The sequence below is a fragment of the Cherax quadricarinatus genome, chromosome 79, assembly GCF_038502225.1.
Source record: "Cherax quadricarinatus isolate ZL_2023a chromosome 79, ASM3850222v1, whole genome shotgun sequence".
Taxonomy (NCBI): Eukaryota; Metazoa; Arthropoda; class Malacostraca; order Decapoda; family Parastacidae; genus Cherax; species Cherax quadricarinatus.
This window is the reverse complement of record NC_091370.1, coordinates 16,253,472-16,280,760: the sequence shown is the minus strand read 5'-3', so window position 1 is coordinate 16,280,760 and position 27,289 is coordinate 16,253,472. Positions and strand designations below refer to the sequence as shown.

Here is a 27,289-nt window from a genome sequence, read left to right as displayed (position 1 = left end):
GGTGTCTTGATGTGGGTTAAATGATCCAAGGAACTAGAGCTGTCCCTCTCTGTTCCTTGGATCAAACCTGATTGTCTCCCGTTCCCTTAGGATTTATCGCTTCCCCATCCATGAATGGTAATGGTAATTGGAGGTCTGAGGGTGACTTGACCATCCTGGGAAGCTCTTCGAGATAATCTCCCCTTCCTCGGATCAAAACTAATTGTCTCCCATTCCCCAGGTTGTGTATAACCCCTACGGGTTTAGCTTCCCCCCTGAATGTCATAACAGTGCTACCTCTGGATGGGTGTAAGTAAGTAAGTAAATTTATTCAGGTATACACAATACAGTTACATAGAATTATCATACATAGCAGCATATGTGTAGAGAACCTAGGATAACCCAAAAAAGTCAGAGTGACTTATTTCCATCTTGAGGTAGAAATGATGGCGAGGGACCCTTAATTCAAGGAATTGGAGCTGATCATCCTTTCCTTGGATCAAACCTGCCTGCCAGTATGTGCCCTACGGGTTTAGCTCCCCATGAATACCATAATAGTACTAATAGCTATGGATGGGTGACCATCCTGAGGTATAAATGAAGGGCTCTTAATTCAAAGAATTGGAGCTGATCATCCTTTCCTTGGATCAAACTGCCTCCCAGTGTATATGTGCCCCTGCTGAGTATATGAGCCCCATGGGTATAGCGTTCCCTGCTGAGTATATGAGCCCCACGGGTTTAGCGCCCCCGCCATGAATGTAATAATAGTGTTGAGGCAGCAGCTGCGTGCTGAGGATGGCGGCTCCTGCTGGCACCACTTGTTAACCTGTGATATTGACCTCCCCTCAGCCTTATTACCCTGGCTGTGGTGACCACTGGCAGTGTTGACCTCTGTGACCTGCAAGGGTGGTGTCAAGAGGTCAGGTCACCAGGATAATGTGAGCACACAGCTTACCCGGCCCAACACACCAACATGGTGAGACACACCTCGTCTTCACTCATCTTTATGTGTGTGTGTGTGGAGTCCTCAAGGCTCCTGCCTTCATCTTGTTGAGGGAATCTTGATCCAAGGAATTGGATCTGACCTCGCCTGCCTTGGATCCAACCTGAGAGCCTCCCATTATGGCGTGACTTATGGGTCCAGCGGCGCTCACCCATGAATGAAATAAAATTATAAAAACTAAGCACTAAACCCACATGGGACATACAGCGCTAATAATAATACTCAACGTTGTATGTCCCTTGTGGGTTTAGCGCTTAGTTATGATTATAATATTTTAAATCTTTACAATGGGGGGGCCGTGAGGCTGGTGAAGGGCTCTTCATCCAGGAAATTGAAACTAACTCCACTTCCTTGGATCAAGCCTGTACCTAAATAAACTTACGTATTACCAATTCCCCAGGTGCTGTATGACCCCGACGGGTTTAGCACTTCTCCTCAGCCCCCCTAAATATTTTAATATACACAGCATGTATGTGTGCATAGTTAAGATATAATTTAGGAAATAAATATACGATTTTGCAGTACTCGAGCTCTTGGCTGTTTTAACTTTTAAGGTTTAAATAATAAGATATAACAAGGACCCCAAGGGAAATAAGTCTCTTTGGCTTTTTCAGGTTATCCTGGGTAATCTACACATATGCTCCTATGTATGATAATTTATGTAATTATTTGTGTACCTATACCAGAATACCCCTCAGGGAAGGTTCCTTGATGTTGGTGAGGGGCTCTTGATTTAGGGAATTGGATCTGTGCTCCAGTTCCCCGAATTAAGCCTGAATGCCTTCCACATCCCCCCAGGTGCTGTATAATCCTATGGGTTTAGCGCTTCCCCCTTCATTATAATAATAATAATAATATACCAGAATAAACTTACTAATGGAAATATGCCACTTTGATACTTTTGGTTTAAATAACTTACACACATTACTATGTATGATAATTTGTGTAACCGTATTTACGTGTACCTGTACCTAAATTAACTTTCTTACGAATTTGTACACTGGTTTAGAGGTCACAGAGAACCGTTGTGTATTTAATCTAAGATAACTCAGTAAATTTAAACACATACAACCTATTGACACCGCTGAATAAATATTTCGTGTGTAAACTGTTATTCTTGCAGATACCGTATTGTAAAAACGTAGGGGAAGTACTACCGTCCTGCCAGATGACTGTGAAACAAAAACCTGTAATTGTTTTGCATGATGGTAGGATTGCTGGTTTCTTTTTCTGTCTCATAAACACGCTAAGATAACAGGGATATCTTGCTACTCCTACTAACACTTTGGTCACACTTCACAGACACGCACATGCATATATATATATACATACATCTAGGTTTTTCTCCTTTTTCTAAATAGCTCTTGTTCTTTTTTATTTCTTCTATTGTCCATGGGGAAGTGGAAAAGAATCTTTCCTCCGTAAGCCATGCGTGTCGTATGAGGCGACTAAAATGCCGGGAGCAATGGGCTAGTAACCCCTTCTCCTGTATACAATTACTAAAAAAGAGAAGAAGAAAAACTTTATAAAACTGGGTTGCTTAAATGTGCGTGGATGTAGTGCGGATGACAAGAAACAGATGATTGCTGATGTTATGAATGAAAAGAAGTTGGATGTCCTGGCCCTAAGCGAAACAAAGCTGAAGGGGGTAGGAGAGTTTCAGTGGGGGGAAATAAATGGGATTAAATCTGGAGTATCTGAGAGAGTTAGAGCAAAGGAAGGGGTAGCAGTAATGTTAAATGATCAGTTATGGAAGGAGAAAAGAGAATATGAATGTGTAAATTCAAGAATTATGTGGATTAAAGTAAAGGTTGGATGCGAGAAGTGGGTCATAATAAGCGTGTATGCACCTGGAGAAGAGAGGAATGCAGAGGAGAGAGAGAGATTTTGGGAGATGTTAAGTGAATGTATAGGAGCCTTTGAACCAAGTGAGAGAGTAATTGTGGTAGGGGACTTGAATGCTAAAGTAGGAGAAACTTTTAGAGAGGGTGTGGTAGGTAAGTTTGGGGTGCCAGGTGTAAATGATAATGGGAGCCCTTTGATTGAACTTTGTATAGAAAGGGGTTTAGTTATAGGTAATACATATTTTAAGAAAAAGAGGATAAATAAGTATACACGATATGATGTAGGGCGAAATGACAGTAGTTTGTTGGATTATGTATTGGTAGATAAAAGACTGTTGAGTAGACTTCAGGATGTACATGTTTATAGAGGGGCCACAGATATATCAGATCACTTTCTAGTTGTAGCTACACTGAGAGTAAAAGGTAGATGGGATACAAGGAGAATAGAAGCATCAGGGAAGAGAGAGGTGAAGGTTTATAAACTAAAAGAGGAGGCAGTTAGGGTAAGATATAAACAGCTATTGGAGGATAGATGGGCTAATGAGAGCATAGGCAATGGGGTCGAAGAGGTATGGGGTAGGTTTAAAAATGTAGTGTTAGAGTGTTCAGCAGAAGTTTGTGGTTACAGGAAAGTGGGTGCAGGAGGGAAGAGGAGCGATTGGTGGAATGATGATGTAAAGAGAGTAGTAAGGGAGAAAAAGTTAGCATATGAGAAGTTTTTACAAAGTAGAAGTGATGCAAGGAGGGAAGAGTATATGGAGAAAAAGAGAGAGGTTAAGAGAGTGGTGAAGCAATGTAAAAAGAGAGCAAATGAGAGAGTGGGTGAGATGTTATCAACAAATTTTGTTGAAAATAAGAAAAAGTTTTGGAGTGAGATTAACAAGTTAAGAAAGCCTAGAGAACAAATGGATTTGTCAGTTAAAAATAGGAGAGGAGAGTTATTAAATGGAGAGTTAGAGGTATTGGGAAGATGGAAGGAATATTTTGAGGAATTGTTAAATGTTGATGAAGATAGGGAAGCTGTGATTTCGTGTATAGGGCAAGGAGGAATAACATCTTGTAGGAGTGAGGAAGAGCCAGTTGTGAGTGTGGGGGAAGTTCGTGAGGCAGTAGGTAAAATGAAAGGGGGTAAGGCAGCCGGGATTGATGGGATAAAGATAGAAATGTTAAAAGCAGGTGGGGATATAGTTTTGGAGTGGTTGGTGCAATTGTTTAATAAATGTATGGAAGAGGGTAAGGTACCTAGGGATTGGCAGAGAGCATGCATAGTTCCTTTGTATAAAGGCAAAGGGGATAAAAGAGAGTGCAAAAATTATAGGGGGATAAGTCTGTTGAGTGTACCTGGTAAAGTGTATGGTAGAGTTATAATTGAAAGAATTAAGAGTAAGACGGAGAATAGGATAGCAGATGAACAAGGAGGCTTTAGGAAAGGTAGGGGGTGTGTGGACCAGGTGTTTACAGTGAAACATATAAGTGAACAGTATTTAGATAAGGCTAAAGAGGTCTTTGTGGCATTTATGGATTTGGAAAAGGCGTATGACAGGGTGGATAGGGGGGCAATGTGGCAGATGTTGCAAGTGTATGGTGTAGGAGGTAGGTTACTGAAAGCAGTGAAGAGTTTTTACGAGGATAGTGAGGCTCAAGTTAGAGTATGTAGGAAAGAGGGAAATTTTTTCCCAGTAAAAGTAGGACTTAGACAAGGATGTGTGATGTCACCGTGGTTGTTTAATATATTTATAGATGGGGTTGTAAGAGAAGTAAATGCGAGGGTCTTGGCAAGAGGCGTGGAGTTAAAAGATAAAGAATCACACACAAAGTGGGAGTTGTCACAGCTGCTCTTTGCTGATGACACTGTGCTCTTGGGAGATTCTGAAGAGAAGTTGCAGAGATTGGTGGATGAATTTGGTAGGGTGTGCAAAAGAAGAAAATTAAAGGTGAATACAGGAAAGAGTAAGGTTATGAGGATAACAAAAAGATTAGGTGATGAAAGATTGAATATCAGATTGGAGGGAGAGAGTATGGAGGAGGTGAACGTATTCAGATATTTGGGAGTGGACGTGTCAGCGGATGGGTCTATGAAAGATGAGGTGAATCATAGAATTGATGAGGGAAAAAGAGTGAGTGGTGCACTTAGGAGTCTGTGGAGACAAAGAACTTTGTCCTTGGAGGCAAAGAGGGGAATGTATGAGAGTATAGTTTTACCAACGCTCTTATATGGGTGTGAAGCGTGGGTGATGAATGTTGCAGCGAGGAGAAGGCTGGAGGCAGTGGAGATGTCATGTCTGAGGGCAATGTGTGGTGTGAATATAATGCAGAGAATTCGTAGTTTGGAAGTTAGGAGGAGGTGCGGGATTACCAAAACTGTTGTCCAGAGGGCTGAGGAAGGGTTGTTGAGGTGGTTCGGACATGTAGAGAGAATGGAGCGAAACAGAATGACTTCAAGAGTGTATCAGTCTGTAGTGGAAGGAAGGCGGGGTAGGGGTCGGCCTAGGAAGGGTTGGAGGGAGGGGGTAAAGGAGGTTTTGTGTGCGAGGGGCTTGGACTTCCAGCAGGCATGCTTGAGCGTGTTTGATAGGAGTGAATGGAGACAAATGGTTTTTAATACTTGACGTGCTGTTGGAGTGTGAGCAAAGTAACATTTATGAAGGGATTCAGGGAAACCGGCAGGCCGGACTTGAGTCCTGGAGATGGGAAGTACAGTGCCTGCACTCTGAAGGAGGGGTGTTAATGTTGCAGTTTAAAAACTGTAGTGTAAAGCACCCTTCTGGCAAGACAGTGATGGAGTGAATGATGGTGAAAGTTTTTCTTTTTCGGGCCACCCTGCCTTGGTGGGAATCGGCCGGTGTGATAATAAAAAAAAAAAAAAAAAATAACACATCTGAGCCAGTCAGCGTGTATTATTCAGCCATGTTATATGCATGGCTGAGTGTAAACAAAGATACATGTCTACTGATAATGGAGTAAGGTTAAGCTACATTTGGTTATTTAGCTTGGGTTGGGCGAGTTTCGTTAGGTTAAGTTTTTGACCATTTGCTTTCAAAATACTGTGATATCTCAAATGTAAAGAAACTTAATAGTATTGTCAAGGACCCCAATGGAAATAAGTCACTTTGACTTTTTTTTTTGTGTTATCCTAGGACTAGGTAATCTACACATATGCTGCTATGTATGGTAATTTATGCAACTATTTATGTGTACCTGTACCTGAATATACTTCTTGTACAATTCAAAGTAATGGTTAAATTCCACTGAGGAGCAGTTGTCTTTTATTACCTAATTTTTTTTTATTAAAGTATTCATAGATTTTCAGTGACTTTGGTTTGATTTTTTAGTACAGTGCACAGTTCATTTTATTTGTTTAACATTGACAGTATTTTTTAGAACATGATTTAGTAAGTTTACTTGGGTATAGGTACTGTTACTCTAAAGTACAATTATCATGCATAGTTTAACATGTGTGTAAATTACCTGGGATAACCCCAAAAATTCAGTGACTAATTCCCATTATTCTTTTTCTGTATTTTAAGATGGACTGGTTGATCATGGGTGTGGCTCTGCTGCATCTTGTAACTGCTCCATACACCAAAGTGGAAGAGAGTTTTAACCTACAAGCCTGCCATGATCTGCTTTACAATGGGATTAATCTGGAGGAGGTAATTACTGGTTCATACTAGTGAATTATTCTTGATTCGATGAACTATGGCTACTGTTTCCTTCCTTGGATCAAACCAGAATTATTCTTATTTCCCAGATTTAATGCTTAAATGTGAATATAATTGAATATGCATGCACATACATTCATATTTGCATAGCGTGTGTTAGCTTAGACAATGCTAATATATGCTACATATATCCACATATAAATTAGATTTTTGATACCCATTCTGTAGTAATGCAGCTTATTTTTGAATTGTCATTCCAGGATAATGCATTTTCACACTAAGTAGTTTTATTCATAAAGCAAGGAATGCAGAGGGATTACCTTTAGAGGTCTTAAGTTCAGTCCACACTTGACAGGAATCCAGTCAGGGACTCCACCTTTCCAGAACAGACCACTAGTGGAAGTTGAGTAAAGATTAGTAAGCTTGTATTTACTTGTCACCCATTTCTAGTAGGCATCTGCTTTTGCACACACCATAGTCTAGAACAGGGGTCAGCAACCTTTTGGAGAGAGAGGGACAGACAACGATGCAGTCTTTTGGAGGAGGGCCATGTTATTAAATGTAATATAAAATTGTTTTCTCAAACTCAGGGTTGCCATTATCTTTTTAAGCCAATTTTGACCTAATTATAATAATACTTAATACAATTTATCACAAATCATTAACCTTGAAGTGAAGTACTGCATCTATATTCGATACTAATTAGAAAATTAGTGTCCAGGTGTTAAGTTGGCGGACTGGACGAAAACCTCACCTGGGCTAGATGTGGCCTGCGGGCCAGGGGTTGCTAACCCCTGGTCAAGAAAGTCATTGCATATTATTAATTATTAATGTATTATTATTAATACACCATTTATCAATTAACATTTATATTTTTTCACAAATAATTCTTTGAATCACATTAGACTTTTCTAGGATTACCTGTAGGTGATTTAGGGAGTCACCCTCTCCTTGACCAGGTCCCAGATTAAGCTACTTTTAAAAGAATTACACACAAAATTCTGAATGAGCTATTTGGCAATATTGTAAAGGAGGTACAGTATATAAAATATAATTTATATTTGGTAATTTAGATCTTTCAGTCTGTTTTGTTTTTCACAGTATGACCACTTGGAATTCCCAGGGGTGGTTCCACGTACATTTGTGGGTCCCATAGTGGTGTCAGTAATTGCCTACCCGGCTGTGGCTGTTATCCAACTTCTTGGACTCAACAAATTTATTGCTCAGTACATTGGTAAGTAATTCAAGCTGTTTTAGTTTTTTCATTTGAAGATATATGCTACAGTATATTTAAGTGTATATGTAGCTAGTTTTGCAACACGCTGTCAGTTTCCTATCAAGATAGGGTAACCTGAAGACGGAACCACACTCATCATTGCTCATTTTCTACAGTGTACCTATATATTTTTGGTCTGGGTTCTGAGACCCTCTTCAAGCAGATACACCAGCATATAAATAGAGGGAATTATATAGCAAGTGACATACCTACAGGTGAACCAGGAACAAGTTACCCCAGTGCCATGATAACATCAGGATTTCATTAGCCATAACATGATGAAATTTGGGATGGTTGTGGTGATAGCTTCCCTCAAGTAAGGTTCCTTGATACTGGTGAGGGGCTCTTGATTAGTCATTGGATTTGTTCACCACTTCCTGAATGCCTCACATTTCCCAGGCATTGTATAACCTCTGGGTTTAGTGCTTCCCCTAAATATAATAATAGTACAATGACAACTATGTTGTTTAGACAACTGAAAGAACTTTAACATTAGAATCATCAAACACAAACGATCCTTAATGTATGCACAAGAATGCTCGCCTATTCACCTGAAGTCAGTACCTGACAAGCCAGGCTGTGGTTCATATGTCAATCTGTGTGCAGCTAGCAGTAACTGCCTGGTTGACCAGGCTATTGACCCTCGGAATACCCTCGAGGTATATTCAAATTTTCAACCACATAGATTGGGAACATGCATTCTTGTTATAAACAGGCACATTGTACAAATGAAAGAAAAATTAATTATATCATTAACTGTTGTGACTGTTTTGAATCTCAGTATCTCTTCAGGATAATGGAAACCTTATGCTTTAATGTCATTGGCAGTAAAATCATTTGTTCTGCACTCTCCTGTAGGTCATGTCACCAGGTACACTAAATGCCTCCCTCCACATACTGTCTCAATTATTTGAAGAGTCTCAGAATTGAGGGGTTCCAGTTGCCAGTTCCAGAAATCTTTTTATTCTTTACCATAATTTCTTATTAAATATAGTTTACAGTTGGCAGATTCATTATAGGTACAGGAATTTAAACCAGTAAATTAGCAAGTGTCTGCTGTAAATATTTATCAGTATATGGAAATATATCACTTTGACTTTATTGTTTTAGTTTAATACTGTATCTATTATGCACCTGTATTGGATTATTATTATGTTATGAATACATATATAGTACATATATTTAGGTTGGAGGGAATATCCTGGGTTATGTAAACATAATGTAATTTCTATGTCCATAACACCTGTGTGCCTTCAAGATCACTGTAAAGCATATACATGTATTTACAAGGAAATCATTTGATATTACAGTTGTTGTAAGGTATAAATACTCATTAAAACATGTAAATAAGTTTCATTGATTGATTTTATTCGGTTATTCTAGGTTAAATCTACATAGTGTGCTTTTTGGCTGAATTACACTATTAGTATGATGAAATTAATTAATAAATTTGGAATAAATGGGGCATCTTCCTGGCAGTTTCACATACATACTATGCTGAGGGAAGCTGCTGGTGGAACAACAGATCCTGGTTTCATTGCTTACATATGCTAGTTAGGTAGTGTTACCCATGATTGACCTGTCTGGTCTTAGATTTTTTTCAAAGACGTGAAAAGATTGTAGATGACCCAAACAGTTGTGCTGAGGTAAAAAAAATAATGGCAAGTGACATACTTGAAGGAATGAAAAATCGTTCATACTGGAACGTCTGACACAGTCATCATTTGCATACTAAGAGGTTCGACGCAGTTAAAGGGTTAAAATGGTATATGTCATGTTGACTATACATTTCAAATACAAAAATGACCTATAGGGTTTACGTAAGTGTTTATTTTTTAATTTTTAACATAAAAATACTAAATATTTTTGAGCAGTGCGTGGTGTACTGGGACTTCTGGTTATTGTGGCATGGCGAAGACTCCGCAAGCAGTTACAAGAGAGTTTTGGACTGCCCCTCACATTCTGGTTCACATTCATCACAGCCTCCCAGTTCCATTTCATGTACTACTTAAGTCGCCCACTTCCAAATACATTTGCACTTGTTGTTGGTAAGACAGCAATTTTTTAGATTTTTTTTTAGCAAAGTGATACTGCAGTAATAAAATTTTTTTATAGATACTATTTACAAAAAATAGCCTGTGATTAATTAACTTGCTTGTGGAATTGCAGTGCAGAGTTTCACATAGTGCAGATTCATTATGCACTATGCTTGTGTAATGTATTGTTTTTTCAATTAGCTTATCATCTGAATTGTTTTTCAGCTCTGCTTGCATTCTCTTTCTGGTTGGAGCAGCAACACCATGCACTTATATGGACGTGTGGAATTGCAGTGTTGATATTCCGCTCTGAATTATGTCTATTTTTGGGGCCCATGTTGCTGGCTGATCTCCTTACTCGAAGATTACAGACCCTACCGTGAGTTAATCAACTTCCTCTGGTTTTACAATTGTGAGAATGATTATTTGAAAATGGTGTTATACAGGATGACCATCACTAATCCAGCAATCAGTTATCCTGTTCCATCAGTAATCCAGCAGTAATTTCGGCTAGCATAATTTCAGATTTCATCTTTATACTGACTCAGAAATTGTGCAGATGGTTGTAAATCCATAGCAACAAGCCAGTGGAGGAGTAAGCAGTAATGACAATGAGGAAGATGTAGCAGAAAGTCTCTATTGATAGGTTAATTAAGTGTATTCTAACGTAACCACTCTGTAATCTGGTAAACTCGCTAATCCGGCACACTACAGGTTCCACTGATGCCGGATTAGTGATGGCCAACCTGTATTAGTGTTTTGAACTCCCTAAACTTTGCTTTCAGCACAGTCTGATCAGCCTTGTCTTGTTTACTTTGGCATACTAAACTTGAACATTAAAATGGTATAAAATACCGACAGGTTGTTAGGTAAGACACATATGCAACAGTTAGGTATCTTTATTTCGAAACGTTTCGCCTACACAGTAGGCTTCTTCAGTCGAGTACAGAAAAGTTGATAGAAGCAGAAGATACTTGAAGACGATGTAATCAGTCCATCACCCTTAAAGTTTTGAGGTGGTCAGTCCCTCAGTCTGGAGAAGAGCATTGTTCCATGGAATGAAGAAGCCTACTGTGTAGGCGAAACGTTTCGAAATAAAGATACCTAACTGTTGCATATGTGTCTTACCTAACAACCTGTCGGTATTTTATACCATTTTAATGTTCAATCTGTCAGACACTGCAACACAAGGGTATCTTGGTACAGACCTACAATCAACTTCGACAACCTCTACTAGTGAGAACGGATGGATTTGAGAGGGACCTGACCTCCCAGCATCTGAGTTCTTACCTCTTCTAGTGACCTACGTCTCACCTCTTGGCGCTATATAAGGCTCCATCCTGTCACTTCATCTCCACATTGTTTCATTCCATGGAACAATGCTCTTCTCCAGACTGAGGGACTGACCACCTCAAAACTTTAAGGGTGATGGACTGATTACATCGTCTTCAAGTATCTTCTGCTTCTATCAACTTTTCTGTACTCGACTGAAGAAGCCTACTGTGTAGGCGAAACGTTTCGAAATAAAGATACCTAACTGTTGCATGTGTGTCTTACCTAACATACTAAACTTGTTGAACATGTACTGCTTTCCTGTTTTATTTCCATTATTCCCACATGGAATATTTTCCTATATTCACTCCTATACTTTATCTTTCAAGGATATTGTATTGGTTTCTTGCCTATCACACTGACCCTATGAACCATACTTCTGTATGTTTTCCTTGTAGTATTATCTATTATTCTCTCCACATATCTAAAACTATAATAAGTCATTTATCTAGTTCCTCACACCTTGTACATATAGTTGGAAACCACCTTTATTTGTGAAAAAGGGCTGATAAATAGTGTAATTTGAGGAATGTTGATGAATAAAGAGATTTTCATTTTTGGAAATTACTATAATGCTTTAACAAATTGACAGAAGAAAATAATACAGTGGTATCTCGGGATACAAACTTAATTTGTTCCAGAAGGCTGTTCGAGTGCCGATACCGAACAAATTTGTTCCCATAAGGAATAATGTAAATTAGATTAATCCGTTTCAGACCCCCAAAAATACACTTAGAAAAGCACTTACATAAACACACTTACATAATTGTTCAAGTTTTCAGCTGTTCATATCCCGAGGTACCACTATTTGATTGCAGATGTGGAAAAAGTGGTGTATGGGGTGGAACAGTCTGCTTTAATGTTTGCAGATGCAATGTGCAAATGGAACAATTTCTTGTATAGTGCAAGAACTAGAAATGCATTACAGCATACTGTACAGTACAGTATATGAAAGGGGTTATGTTGCATTAGAAGAATGACCAGATTAAGCAACAAGAAATTCAAGGCAGGTATACTGGAAATATTTTGTTTAATGATAGTAGGCCATTATAAGGAGAAAGGTCTGGTCATAAGAAAAGATTAAAAATTAGCTGAAGAGTGTATCTGACATATATAATTCAGTAAATACAGCAATGGAAAAGTATTAAATCCATAGGGAAAAACACGTCAGTTTTGCAAGAAAAATATTTGGCCAAGCATTATGTGAGGGATACATTCACTTCATTGTTGGTTAAAAGTTAGTAGGCAATTTTGTTGAAAATTTCCAAGATGTATCAGAAGTATAGGCTACCTTTAATATAAAATTTAATTCTGATTTTAGGAAACAATTTCCTGCATGCAAAATGGTCTGCATTCAGGATTTACATTCATTTCAGCATAAAACTAACATACAACTCAAACAGCTCACTTCTCAATATGCTTATGGTACAATATTCATCATATGGCAAATAATAACTTGAGAGAAAAACTGGAAAAAATGTATATCTCAATATTGGTACAAATGTTATCACTCCTTGAGTTGGACGTTTTGGGCCATCCTGAGCCATAATTGTGTATATCCACTATTGACTCAAACATTGTCTAGGTACATCTCCAGTTTGTGGGTTGTGAATAGTACCAGTAATGTGACTTATTTTTTTGTCATTCCTCATTATGTCATAATTTATTGCTTACGTCCTAGGTAGTAGGTTGGTAGACAGCAACCGCCCAGGGACGTACTACCGTCCTGCCAAGTGAGTGTAAAACGAAAGCCTGTAATTGTTTTACATGATGGTAGGATTGCTGGTGTCCTTTTTTCTGTCTCATAAACATGCAAGATTTCAGGTACGTCTTGCTACTTCTATTTAACACTTAGGTCACACTACACATACATGTACAAGCATATATATGCACCCCCCTCTGGGTTTTCTTGTATTTTCTTTCTAGTTCTTGTTCTTGTTTATTTTCTCTTACCTCCATGGGGAAGTGGAACAGAATTCTTCCTCTGTAAGCCATGCGTGTTGTAAGAGGCGACTAAAATGCCGGGAGCAAGGGGCTAGTAACCCCTTCTCCTGTATATATTACTAAATGTAAAAGGAGAAACTTTTGTTTTTCCTTTTGGGCCACCCTGCCTCGGTGGGATATGGCCAGTGTGTTGAAAGAAAGAAAGATTATTGCTTAAGTGTAGTGTAAATATCTTTACCAGAATATTACAGTATTCAGAAATAGTTTGTCTTTAAAAACTTTATTAAATATTAGTATCTCCACAATACAGTAGTTTGGATAGATCATTTAGTACTCAAAAATAATTACTTCATATCAGGGAGTAAGCTCTTGGGTTGTTTATATTTTTATCAAATTATAGTATTGAGAAATCCGAGTTTTTTGGTTACACTTGGCAACTTTATAGTACATGGTTGTACGTTGCTCCCTGCAAGTATATTGCATACAGTAGATGATTCCAAGTTAGGCAACACATTATAGCCAAGTTGGCCATGTATTACAAACTAACGTAATACACCTACCATCCGACTTACGACCTGCTCGACTTACGAACACTCGACTTACGACCGTGTTTTTTATGCCAAATTTCTGGGAAATAAACAACTATTTGTGTTGTACACAGTGTTTATCCTAAACCTTACAGTATAAAATACAGTACTAACAACATGAAAAGTAAAGTAAAACATGAAATACCAAAATAAAACAATAAAATTGTCATTACAAAAATGTTTTGTTGATGTTCAGTAAAGTTCGACTTACGACCGGTTTCTCGGAACCGAACTTGGTCGTAAGTCGGATGGTAGGTGTACATATAAGGTGCACTTTTTTCCCCACAAAAATTCTTGGAAAATCAGCCTGCGCCTTAAATGCTCAAGGTCAGGGTCAAGGGTAGGTTTTGGGTTACTCTTTAGCAGTTGTTTACTAATGTTACGTTACAACTGCTTGGAAACTCTGTCTTACATGTCTCATACGATCCTGTGCCGGAAATACGATACATGTATTAGATGTGAAAGAAAAAAAGAGAATAATATAAGAAATGTCTATACATGTATAAATGCTATTGCTTTTTATAGTTTTGTAATTTATTGTTAACTCTTAGTACAACTGCAGTAATTGATCTATAAAATTAGTAAAAGTTTTTGTGATTTGATGTTCTGTTGGAGTGTGAGGAAGGTACAGAAATATTTATGAAGAGATCAAGGGAAAAACCATGCATTTTGGAGGGTCATTTTAGTTGTCATCTTTGTGCACTTCTGGCAAGACATATATTGAATGAATATTAAATGTGTTTCCTTCCTTGGTGGGAAATGACCAGAATGGTAGAAAATAGAGTAAATAAATAAATATAAATTATTAGTTTTGTTCCAACAAAAAAGTGTTAAAAATAATTATTTTATTGTGAATAATTCATGTGTTTTTGGCATGTAAGAATTAATATTCTGAATTTTCACCAAAAAAAAAAATATATAATTTCCAATTTCAAAGTTTATTATTAAAACTCAGGATAATTCATAAGAGAGAAACACTATTTCGGGGATATAATGAACAAACCATTAAGATACACCAATGTACAATTTATTTTGTAGATTATTCCATTCCTTTGCACAGTCCAATAACATTACATTAGCAAAGCTCTTGTATTTCTAAAAGTTTAGTAACTCAGTCATTCAGTTTTTGGGTCACAAACATTAGTGTCCAGTAATGGCACGTTTATCACCACCAGTTCTATGAGTATCAAAGCAATACCTCACATGATTTAGATAACTTTAATTTGTCTCTTCCTCATTTCTGTGTTTCCTTTAAAGATTGCCATATGGTGTTATTTATTCTCAAACACTCCTTTATTGTTTTTCTGTCCATCACAGATTTCTTCAGTGTGTGATACCAGCTGGACTCTGCTGCTTAATGACAACTATTGCCATAGATTCACTGTTCTGGGGTCGACTACTGTGGCCAGAAGGAGAAGTTTTCTGGTTTAATACTTATAAAAACCAAAGCAGTACCTGGGGTGTATCCTTTCAGTATAAAAAAGGTTGTTTTATTGCAATGATCAGCCTTGTACTTATATGATTCATTTTCACCCTCTTCATAGAAAAACTATATATTCACTACATCTTATATTATTTGCATGCTTACACTACATGACATCTCCACTGCCTCCGGCCTCCTCCTAATTTCAGTATTCAAAGATGATATTCCTTCTGGTTGAAAAAGAAAAAGTTCTTCACTCAAAATAAAATCTTCATGGAACTGAATAACATTGCTTGTTTCTGATTAATGAAGGTACTGTATTTCTTATATGTATCCTTAACTTTTATCAGACTTCACCATTTTTGTGGTACTGGTACTCTGCACTACCAAGAGCTTTGGGTTCAAGCTTTCTCTTGGCTCCTGTAGGTGTGGCCCTTGACAAGCGGTTGCAAGTACTAATTACACCAGCTCTAATATTTGTCATCCTGTATTCCTTTCTGCCCCACAAGGAACTTCGGTTTATTATATATGTCTTCCCAGTCTTCAACATTGCAGCTGCCAGAGCTTGCCAATTTTTGTAAGTTTCTTAAATTATATGTTATTTACTACATTACATTCAAGTTTGAAGATTCTGCCTGGTTTACCATTATATTAATGTGGATTTGATTAGGGATGCTAAGCTCACTACAAAGAATGGAGAAATACTGGGTAGGTTAAGTGAGATTCTCTTCCAGATAACCTAATTATTTAATGATTATGATGTTTTCCTGTATTGTTTAGCAAATCTGCACTGTAGCTTAGCTTGCAAGTAATGTATGATTTATAAAAACATTAATTTATAATCTAATTCTTTAGGCTGATTATTATCAGTAGTAACCCACTTTGGTTAAGTTATGCTTTTGGAGGGACAGCTAGAAAGCTGCTAATAATTGCATTATCTTTGAGTTTCACTGCTTTGTTGGGAAATATGGTAGTCATTAGTTCTCATTTGATCCCAAAACGAGTAAAAAAATAAATATTTACAGCTATGTTCATACAGTGGTTATAAGTTCAAAATTATGTTTTATGACTACAGTAATGTACCTGTGTTACAGCTGGGAAGGTCGAGAAAAATCTGGCACTCGTCAGTTATTAGCCATTGGATGTGTGCTCCATCTGCTAGTGAATGCGGCATTCACCACTCTTCTGCTCACCATATCAGCCAATAATTATCCGGGAGGAGCAGCTATACACAAGCTGCATCAGATAATCCCTCCAGATGCATTTGCCAATGTTCATATTGATAACTATGTAGCTCAAACTGGAGTATCAAGGTTTACACAACTTCATGATCACTGGAGGTGAGTTAAGGCATGTTTCACAAACATATAGTAGTTAAAAATATAGAGCAGTACTGAACACCTGTTGTTTTCATACTTCCAGATAAAGAAGTAGGTAGTAGGTTAGTAGAAGTTTATTAATTGCAATCAAAGAAATACTAAACCTTTAAGGTTTATATAGAGGTTAGTAGACAGTAACCATCCGGGGAGGTACTACCATCCTGTCATGTGTGAAATGGAAGCCTGTTAAACATTTTACATTGACATACTAGATGACAGGTAAATCATAAAAACTTTTACCCTATTGTTTAATTTTATTCTTGTTTTATTTTGTGCGTATTGTATGGCTATGAGCACTGAATGACCTACACAGTCAGAGTGCTCTATAAATGTCACAATTACTACTATAAACTAATGTCTACATTATATTTCCTGTGCATTTCTTAATATGTTAGTTTCCTATTACTTTCCAGTTCTTGAGGCCTTATTTCAGACCAGATACCAGGGGCAATGATCTCTGGAACCATTATCAGATGTAGGAGAAATAATGCTGTCAGTAGGTATGGGTTTTATTTCCTTACCTTCTGAACCTCTAGCAACGACGATTGGTTTTCAGAGGATCAACTACATTGGCAGGAAGCAGCATAATAAATAATTGAAAAAATCCCCGTTTGTCTACTCAGCATAAATTGAAAATTATTGAATTTATATTTATACTGTACTTGCACTCTGATAAGATTTATTTATTTTTTTTTTTTTTTTGTAATCCAAAGTAACAGGTGCAATTTTTGCATATTCATACTTTTATGAAAAAAAGCCTGTTTCACCTTCAAATTTTTTCAGATACAACAAGACAGAAAATATGAAAGCAGGAAGTAAAAGTATGAGGTCTTTCAGTCACCTTCTGGTCGAGGCCAAGTCAAAATACTCATACAATCTGAAGCATTACACGTCCTCTCATGAGATTGTCTCTTCAGTAGAAGCATTTTCACATCTCAGTTTCAATTATCAGCAATTTCCTCCAGTAAAGGTATTTTTTGTAAGATAATTGTCCCAGTTTATAATTATTATTCATATTTTTTAACACTGGCCATCTTCCATCAAAGTAGGGTGACCCAGAAAAGGAAATCCATTCACTATTACTCAGAAGTGTGAAGACATGACAGTTCAAATGACCCTCTGAATTGCAACATCCCCACCATCATTCAGAGTGCAAGGACTGTACCTCTCACTTCCAGAACTAAAGTCTGGCTAACTAGCTTCATTGAATCCCTTCATAAATTTTACCTTGCTCACATTCCATCTACCGAAATATCCACTCCCTTGTACGTAGTTGAATAAATTCACTTCATCCATGTTTCCTACCTCAAATCTGATATTCAATCTTTCATATTCTATACTTTTTTTTTCTCTCATCACCTTGCACTTATCTATGTTCATTTTGAAAGTCCTTTTATAGATTCTCGCATATTTATCCGCCAACCATTGCAACTTTTAGTGTTTCAATCTTCCTTATGACTATGCTCTTGGTACCCCTCAAGGGAGGTTCCTGGATGCTGGTGAGGGGATCTTGATCTAGGGAATTGGATCTGTGCTCTGGTTCCCTGAATTGAGCCTGAATACCTTCCATCCTCCCCCCCACGTGCACTTTATAATCCTACAGGTTTAGCGCTCCCCTATGATTATAATATGCTCTTGGTCATGTGGTTACCAAAAGTTGTGTGGGCATCACACTGTTTTGGGGAGGTTGTAGTTTGGTGAGTTATCAATGAACCATGATATTTGTGTTTTCTTCTTTGGATAACCCAGCCTAGTAGCAGACTATTGATTTTATTTGATTTCATTGTGAACTTTTAACTTGTAAAATACAATATGTATACTGTATTATATTTCATTGGCAGTTTGGAGGGATATGTTGTGTATCTTTATACGTATATGCTTCTAAACTGTTGTATTCTGAGCACCTCTGCAAAAGCAGTGATAATGTGTGAGTGTAGTGAAAGTGTTGAATGATGATGAAAGTATTTTCTTTTTGGGGATTTTCTTTCTTTTTTGGGTCACCCTGCCTCGGTGGGAGACGACCAACTTGTTGAAAAAAAAAAAAAATCATGGCTGAAATCCATTTATGTTACACATACTTCCAACTTTCCTACTACAACTTTGTGATAATAAAGGAGGACTCCAACTTTCAAATGAGTTGTGCTTCTGGTTTTTCACTTTGAGTTGTTTGTGTAGAAAACAGTAGTTCAATAGATGGTTGCATTTCATGTTTGTACTGCAGGTTAGAGGTGGCAAAATATTAAATAGTTCTTAAATGCCCTATTTGTAAGTGCAGGGGTGTTACTAGGGACATTTCTGAGTTTGGGGACCTCTTGTACAGTATTATGTTCCCCTAATTTGTTACAGTACTTGTGTGTTAATGGATTCTTTGCTGTATATTTCTTTCTACAGGTGAGAGTCAAGCCAGCAGTGTTTCTGTTAAAGAATCTAGATGAAGAAAGCATAGATTGGTCATGGATTCCTGTTGAAACTCCAGAAATAGTGATAGAAAGCACTAGCACAGGAGAAGAGCTGACGCAGGAAGAAAGTGTAGATAAACCTATCGAGGATGAAGATCGCAAAGACATATTAGAGGAGAATAGTTTTAAGTCAGAAGAGAAAGTGACAGATAAAACAGAAAGTGAAGGCAAGATAAGTGATGAAATGAATATGGAGAGTATAAATCAGCCACAGTTACAGGGAGAGAAAGTAGAATATAACAGAGGTATTGTTGAAAACATGGAACCAGAAATAGTCACTGAAGAAACTGGTATGCTTTCAGAACCCACACTTCCAAATACTGGCTGCTTTGCCCCTGAAGGGGAAATTATTGATATTGAGGATGTTCATGCTCATGTAGATAAGCAAGATACCTCTAAATCTTGTACTAGGGAAGAGATAATTGAAGCAGCAGAGGAGCCCTTGGAAGTGGTTGAAGATTTAGGAAGTGATGAAAAAGATGACATTGCAGGAACTTGTACTCTTTGCAGTTCAGGTGGTAATGATCCTAATGATATTTCTGATGTCAACAAGTATTCTAAAGGTAACACTGAAGAGGTTCATAACGATCATGTAGATCAAGCTAGTATCAGTAATGAGGATCATAATATTGATAATGAAAATGTAGGTTTGAGTAGTGATAAAGGCAAGGAAAATATTGATGTGAAGGATAAGACTGAAGGTAAAATTAATTCTGTAGATAGCAATGGTAATGTTAATGATAATGCTGATGTTTTTGTTAATATTGATATACAGAGTGATGCCAGTGATGATATATCTGACACTGTTCTTGAAACCAATCCAGAAATTCTTGATGACAAAGGTGAAGCTACTTTACCCCCTGAGGAGAGCACAGAAATTGGGGAAGATTTAGACCAAGTTGATGATGTTGGTGACGAAGAGGAAGCTGAGCTTGTTGAAGTGACATTAACATTAGATGAAAATGATGCCAAGGGTAAAGCTGATGAAGTAAGTGCCAAAGAAATATTGCGTGAATCCCAGGTAACACCACTACCACCGAGAGCTGGTGACCAGAAAACCAAGCATGCAGAGACATAAACTTTATTAATCAGAATGGGTTTGACATTCCAGTAGTGTGCTTTCTTGTTAGAGTGTTGTATTTAATTTTAATAGCACTTGGTTTGTGACCCTATAGGGGATGGGGGGGGAATGAGATTGTGTATATGCTTGTGTATGGACATGACTGAGTGAATGAAATTACCCCCATGTTATCTAGAAGGGATGTGCTTCATGCATCTATCAGCTCATTTTAACTAGAAATATTAACATACTCACACCCCTCAATTTTATCATTGTTACTGTATTGACCATTAGCCAAGGTAGGGTGGCAAAAAAAGAAAAAAAAAAAGGAAACACATTCACCATTATTCATCCATCCAAAATATTTACTGTATTGCTATTATGTTTTTTAAATCTTTAGTTATCCGTTTATAGACAGTAGAGCATTTTGACTATGGTACCCAGTAATTTTTTTTTAATCATCAGAATCCATTCCTTTACAAAAGACAATAAATACCGGTTTCAGATAATAAAATTTTCAATGTGTATGAAAGATATACTATATGATACTGCTCCTAGAAAGTGCCTTTATTGTAATGCTCATAGATTTATATTTTTGTGATATAGAAATAACTTTATGCACACTAATGATATAGTATGCAGAGATAGCTTGAAATATCTAATCTGAAATTTGGTTAGTATACTTTGCTGTTGGCTTTTTGGTGGCATGAACTTATGATGTAAGCTAATACATGTATAGAGAATATGAAACTGAGGATTACAGTTTCAGCTGAATTATTCTGAAGAGTAGAGAAAATAATAGGAATCTGCTCTACAGCTTCAATTTCTGATTGATTTGTTCTAAAATCTGTATATTGTGATGCTGCTACTTTGGCACAGCATTCTTGAAATTTCAGTGCTGCATGATGAAAATGTTAGCATTTCACGAGAAGTTAGAAACTGCATTACTTACTTCATTTCCAAAAGCCTCTTCTTTCAATTCACTTCCTGTACTGTTTTCTGTAACAATATTTATTGTTGATAGCACTAATGCATTATTATTCAAGTCTTGATTTGAACACACACATGCACACACTTTTTTTTTTTTTTAACACACTGGCCGTCTCCCACCGAGGAGGAGTTACTATCCCTTTACTCTCGTCATTTTAGTTGCCTCTTACGACACGCATGGCCTACGGAGGAATGATTCTTCTCCACTTTCTCATGGACTACACTAAATATAATATTAATGATCACATTTACATAGCTATGTTGTTGGCTCATTTGTTGCTCATTGTTCATTATTGAGGAGAGTATTACTGTTTAAATGACCATAGGTTTTACAGTGAATAATGATAAGTGTTCTTTCATAGCCTTTGCAAATTGAGGAAGAAAAATCGTCCTGTGGTATATTTCTCACTCTATTAAACCCTTTAAAAATAAATCTTTATGTAATTATATGAAATGGTAGATTTTTTCAGATACTGCTTTAGATGAATTGACTAAAGAAAAAAAAGACATGTATAATCTAAATATACAGTGTCATATTCCTCATGAGTGGTGTACCTGGTGATATACTTGTGACCCATTTCAAGGGTTTTTCTATCTTACTAGCCCAGCCTCTGGCCAAGCATCCTTGTCAAGTGACTGTTCAATCTGGCTGTTGCTGTTAGTGGCCCACATAAGCATCATAGCTTGATTGATCTGACACTTGACAGAGGTATGTAACTCAGTTTCCTCTCCTAAGACTTCTACATTTGTTCCAGCAGTATTTCTGATATCTGTTAATAGGCTGCCTAGTTGTGGACCATGGATGTTGATAGTATGTTCTCTTATTGTGCCCATGGTGCCCCTGCTTATGCTGGATTTCTGTATAGCCCTTGTGGCTTAGCGCTTCTTTTTGATTATAATAATAATAATTATGCTGGATTTATTTTACAGTTCTATCAGTCTTTCACTCCAGTATCTTATGGTAGTATGTAGTTTTGGGGCCTGGCCCTCCAACATCTTTTAGGTATATTTTATCAGGTATTTCTTTGCTCCAGAGTACATTCCAAGGAATTAGGTAAAGCTTTTCCATTGATCTTTATAAAGACTGACCAGCCAATATATATAGTCATGTCAGTTTTACAAGTGTCTAGTTTCAACATTTTCTCAGTGATTAGTGACTTTTTATAAAATTTCACTTAATGCCAAAAGCAGTACTGATCACAAAATCCAATGGCAATAGTTTACCATAAATTAAAGAATAAAATACAATTAAATTTAAAACTTCATGTTTAGTTAATGTTTTCAAAGGATGACAAGTAAATCTAAGCTTATTTAACTATGTGCCAGAACTATACATTAGTTATTTTCAAGACAATTTCTTCATGTCATGTATAAAGGTGAGAGCAACTGACCAAATGTTGAAAACTTTGAATAAAGGTTACAATAATGTACCATGTTACAACAATTTGCACCTAACCTGCAGTTTAGAGGAAACTTGAGATTATATTTCAATCCATCCTGGATCATTATTGGGGCATACAAGGACTTTATCTGAAGTTTTGTCTGCAAATTGTGGCTTAGTTGTGAACTGTGAACATGAGATGGCTTGTCAACCCTCTTCCATTTATTATAGGCTTTAGAAATGTTGTGTACTATATCTGATAGTAGAGTTAAAAAATAATTCTGATAACTTTTACTAGAGATTGAAAGGTTATAAGTGTATGAGACAGTTGTTTTGTGTTACAGTAAAATGGTGGCCCATGTGACGACTTCATTAACAGTACGTTTCCCAAGTGATGAATGTTTATGGAGAGTTGTAGTCCATTGATGTTTGGAGTGAAATGATTTCTTCCACTGAGACAATAAGATGATCATTGTAAACACTGCTTATTATTTTACCTTTTCTTATCTAGTAACTAATACAATAGTAATGCATCTTAAAAATGCCATAAATATGCTCTAGTACAGGAGGGCCCTGTTTCTACAGCTGTTATGTTGACCCCCAACGATGAGCGAAAATCATCAGCAGGTGGAAAAGTGTTTTTTCAATATCAAATGCGTCTAAAACACCTGATAACGTGTTTACACTATCATGTATTAAGTGCTCAATACAGCTAGCCATAAAAAAACAGATACAACAGTTAAGTAAACAGTATATGTATATATCTTTTTGGGCCACCCTGCTTTGGTGGGAAATAGCTGACATCTAAAAAAAAAAAAATACAATATAAACAACACTTGCCTTTCCCTTACACAACTGTTGTGTGAAAATGGCGGAAAAGCAGAAAAAGCACCAAACAATGAACAGTGGCTCAATTGAAAACCACCAAAAACATGGAACACTGAAAAGAGGGTGGTGTGTATGCGGGGCCCTCCTGTACTGTATTTGAATGTGTTTCTTTAAGTATGTATTTTGTGAAAATAACACAATCAAACCATTCATTCAATTTTATTAATCAAGTAGGAATGTAAAATTCATTTTAAGCAGATATTACTTTTTTAACCTCACTCCCCTCAAGGAAGGTTCCTTGATGTTGGTGAGGGGCTCTTGATTTAGGGAATTGGATCTGTGCTCCAGTTCCCCGAATTAAGCCTGAATGCCTTCCACATCCCCCCCCCAGGCGCTGTATAATCCTCCGGGTTTAGCGCTTCCCCCTTGATTATAATAATAATAATTTAACCTCACTGGCTGTCCCCCACCAAGGCAGGGTGACCCATTATTTATTCAATTGTGGTGTTACCAGAAGTGAGCCAACATCACAATTCAGGTTATCCTTTGACTGCAACATCCCCAACCCTCCTAAGTGCAGGCACTAACCTTCCCACCTCCAGAACTCAAGTATGGCTAACTGGTTTCCTAGAATCCATTCATGAATGTTACTTTGGGGTTAATGAGGTGGTTTGGACACTAAAAGTGGACAGAGGAAAATATGATGACTAAGAGGGTGTATAAGTCTGGGGTGGAGGGAAGGAAGGGTATGGGTAATCTCAGGAAAGGTAGGAGGGAGGGAGTAAAGGGGGTTTTTAGTGCTAGGGGTTTGGATGTCCAAACAGTACAGATAGTGAGAGGAGGCAAGTGGCTTTTATGATTTGAAGTGCTTTTGGAATGAGAGTAGGGTAACATTTATGAATGGATTTTAGGAAACCGGTTAGGTGGATTTAAGTCCTGAGTTGTGAAGTACAGCGTTACACTCTGAAGGAGGGGCTGAAATATTGCAGTTCAAAGGGCCATCTGTACTGTGATGTAAGCATACTTCTCGCAAGACAATGATTGAATACATGACTATGAAAGTGTTTCTTCTTTTTGGGGTAACTCTTCTTTGCTGGGATATGACTGGTGTTAAAAAAAAAAAAAAAAAAAAAAAAAAAAAAATTTGTGTTGAACACTTTGAATATAACAACAACTTTTAAGTGTATATTTAAATTACATTGTAATATTTCAGGAAGATGATTCACTTTCTATGCTGGAGGAGATTATTATGAAGATCAGACAGTTTTGTTGGAACATCTTTATCTTCTGTGCAGTGTGCTATATTGGCACATCTCTATACTAATCACTGTATGCCCCTCATTACCCTCTCGTCTCTGTTCTAAACTGTGCAGCTAACTGCACTGTTTTGTGTCCATTGTGTTGGCACCTGCATTGTGGACATTACAATTTGCTACACTGGGCCGTGCAACTTGAATGCAGAATTGTTGAAAATTATTTTATGGTGTATTGAACTACACCTGCCTATACAAATTCAGTCTCCTGAGGCAAAAAATCCTACATTTATTTATATATACATTGACTTAAATGCAAATGACAACAATCACTAAAAATCACTAATGAATAATAGCAATGTTCACTATGCATATATATACCAGAATGGAGAATATAAATCAAATGCTGGTTAAATTTAGAGGCCCAGATAAGAATATTATTGCTTCCTCGAATATTCTTGTTCTATTGTGAAACAGGCTTTACATAAGTGACTTGCATCACAGACCTATAGAATTATGTATGGTACAGTATTGTATATAGCAAAGATTGAGTGGCCAGTGAAAAAACATAAAATGGAATTGAAATTCATTTGTGAGCAGAGGGATGATTTCCTTGCACTACATCTGCTATTCCTAGAGCAGGTGTAGAGCATTAAGCCAGTCAGACTGTAGCTCATAAGAATCATGAGAATGAGCACCACCAGAAATACAGCTTGAGCACTTAAGTTCCCTGTGGGCCCAGTAATATTGCAGAAGTGCCACATTGTATCACCTTGTACACAGATCCAGGGACACTACCCATATTATTTTGGAGATGAATATCCAGCAAAAGAATTTCCTTCATATTAACTTGAGTTTTAAAGTGTTGTATGGTTTTACTGAGAAGTGCTACTTATTTTGCCTACTTTATTAGCATACAAAAGTTTTAACATCTTATCAAACTTTACTGAACCAGAGCAGATAAAGGTCAACATGAAATAAAAGAAACCCAACCCATCAGTCTCTGCCAAGATAAGCTGTATGACCCTTGTGGGTTTAGTGCTTAGTTATGATTATAATAATAATAATAATTGCCAAGATAAAATATTTAGAGTACTGTGCATTCTTTTATGTTGCTAAAGCTGCAATAAACTGATCTTCAACATTATTTCAAGTTTTCTTCACTAATAGGTAACATTTCTCTTTGTGAAATCTTTGCAGTACGTATTTCCTGAAATGTTTCAGATAAATTAGAATGAAAACAAAAATTGCTTTGTGAGTTACAAACGTATACCTTCCTCATCTCTAAATAACCAGAAGCTTATAATAAGCACAGTGCTGTATGACCCTAGTGGGTTTAGCACCTGGTTTTGATTATAATAATTATAATAATCAGCAACACACTTTCCAAATGTGGAAACTAAATATTAAGACTGCATCCTAAAAGTTTATAAATAGTTTATAAATATATTACCAATGACATTTTATGATAAGTTGGCTAGTGCCCCATTGGCAGCTATAGGAAGGTGACTTTACAGTAGTTAATGTACAGTATAGTTTAACAATGTTTGTGATCTGCTAACTAATTCAACTCCTAAACGGAAATAAATAGGTCATTGCCATGCAAATATACGTCTACATTTTATTCCATGAGGACATATAAAAATTATGGTTTTAATACATAAATAAAGTTATGAAGAAATATAACATTTTCAATGAATCCTTCACAGGATTTGTTATCTTAAGTCAGCTTTTCAGATATTATATTGACAGTGACAGGTGCTGTATGATCCTTACAGACTTAGCATTTCCTCTTAAATGTACTGTATTAAAATACTGACATGTTTTGAGGCTCTGTTTTAAAATGTATTGGAAGCAGTGTGGCCACCCTTAGTCTACACTTTGCCCCTGATTGACACTACCCTGCAAGGCCCACTTTCCTTTATAGAGCCACCTTGCCCTCCTCCACAGAACTACCTGCACTCTACAGAACCACCCTGCCCTTAACAGAGCAACCTGCCATCTTTTCCACAAAACTACCTTACCTTCATACTCAGAACTGCTCTACCCTCGCTCATAGTCACCCAACCCTCCTCCAAAGAACCCCTCTGCCTGACTCGACAGAACTACTCTGCACTATTCCAGAGGAGTGCTCTGTCTTACACAGAACTGATCTGCCCTTCAAAGAACTACTGTTTCTCCTTCCACAGAAATTCTCTGCCCTACTCCACAGGACTACCCTGCCTTCCACAGAACTAATCTTCCTTCCACAAAACTACTCTTCTTTCTACAGAATTATTCTGCCCTCCACAGAACTACTCTGCCTTCCACAGAACTACTCTGTCCTCCACAGCTACTAGGTCCTCCACATAACTACTCTGCCCTCCATGGAATTAGTCTGCCTTCCACAGAACTACTGTGCCCTCCATAGAACTGCTGTTGCCCTCCACAGAATGCTTTACCCTCCTCAACAGACCCACTCTGGAGTGGGTGGGAAAGTGGGAGGCAGAGGAATGGAAAGGGTTGTAGAGAGGGTGGGAGGGAAAAGGTGTAACAGTGTAGAGGGCAGGTGTGATAAACTTTGTATCAGGCAAGATCTTATCTGTGCTTGTGGCCATGAGTCATCTGATAACACAACTGCCTTCATTCACCACCATTACTGCCTCCATTCCCCTCAAGGGAGGTTCCTTGATGCTCGTGAGGGGCTCTTGATCTAGGGAATTGGATCGGTGCTCCAGTTCCCTGAATACCTTCCATCCCCCCCACATGCGCTGTATAATCCTACGGGTTTAGCGCTCCCCCATTATAATAATTACTACCTCTACTACTCTTCTCAATGGAGGTTCCTTGATGCTGCTGAGGGGCTCTTGATCT

General features: G+C 37.4%; 1 protein-coding gene across 4 annotated transcripts; it reads left to right on the top strand.

Moving 5' to 3' along the window:
• The first annotated feature begins 731 nt into the window (after positions 1–731).
• Positions 732–26,122, top strand: Alg12 (Alg12 alpha-1,6-mannosyltransferase). 4 transcript variants are annotated; one of them, XM_053797020.2, is made up of 12 exons: positions 732–955; positions 6,354–6,479; positions 7,590–7,722; positions 9,639–9,812; positions 10,026–10,179; positions 14,981–15,125; positions 15,437–15,663; positions 16,181–16,426; positions 17,249–17,435; positions 18,857–19,442; positions 19,749–19,912; positions 24,397–26,122. In XM_053797020.2, the coding sequence occupies exons 1-12, from the start codon at positions 953–955 to the stop codon at positions 24,505–24,507; spliced, it is 2,256 nt and encodes a 751-aa protein (XP_053652995.1). In that variant the 5' UTR covers positions 732–952; the 3' UTR covers positions 24,508–26,122. The 4 variants fall into 4 exon arrangements, with proteins under 4 accessions (XP_053652995.1, XP_053652994.1, XP_053652992.1 ...); XM_053797019.2 differs by having other exon boundaries at positions 18,857–19,487; XM_053797017.2 differs by having other exon boundaries at positions 18,857–19,912.
• The last annotated feature ends 1,167 nt before the right edge of the window (positions 26,123–27,289 follow it).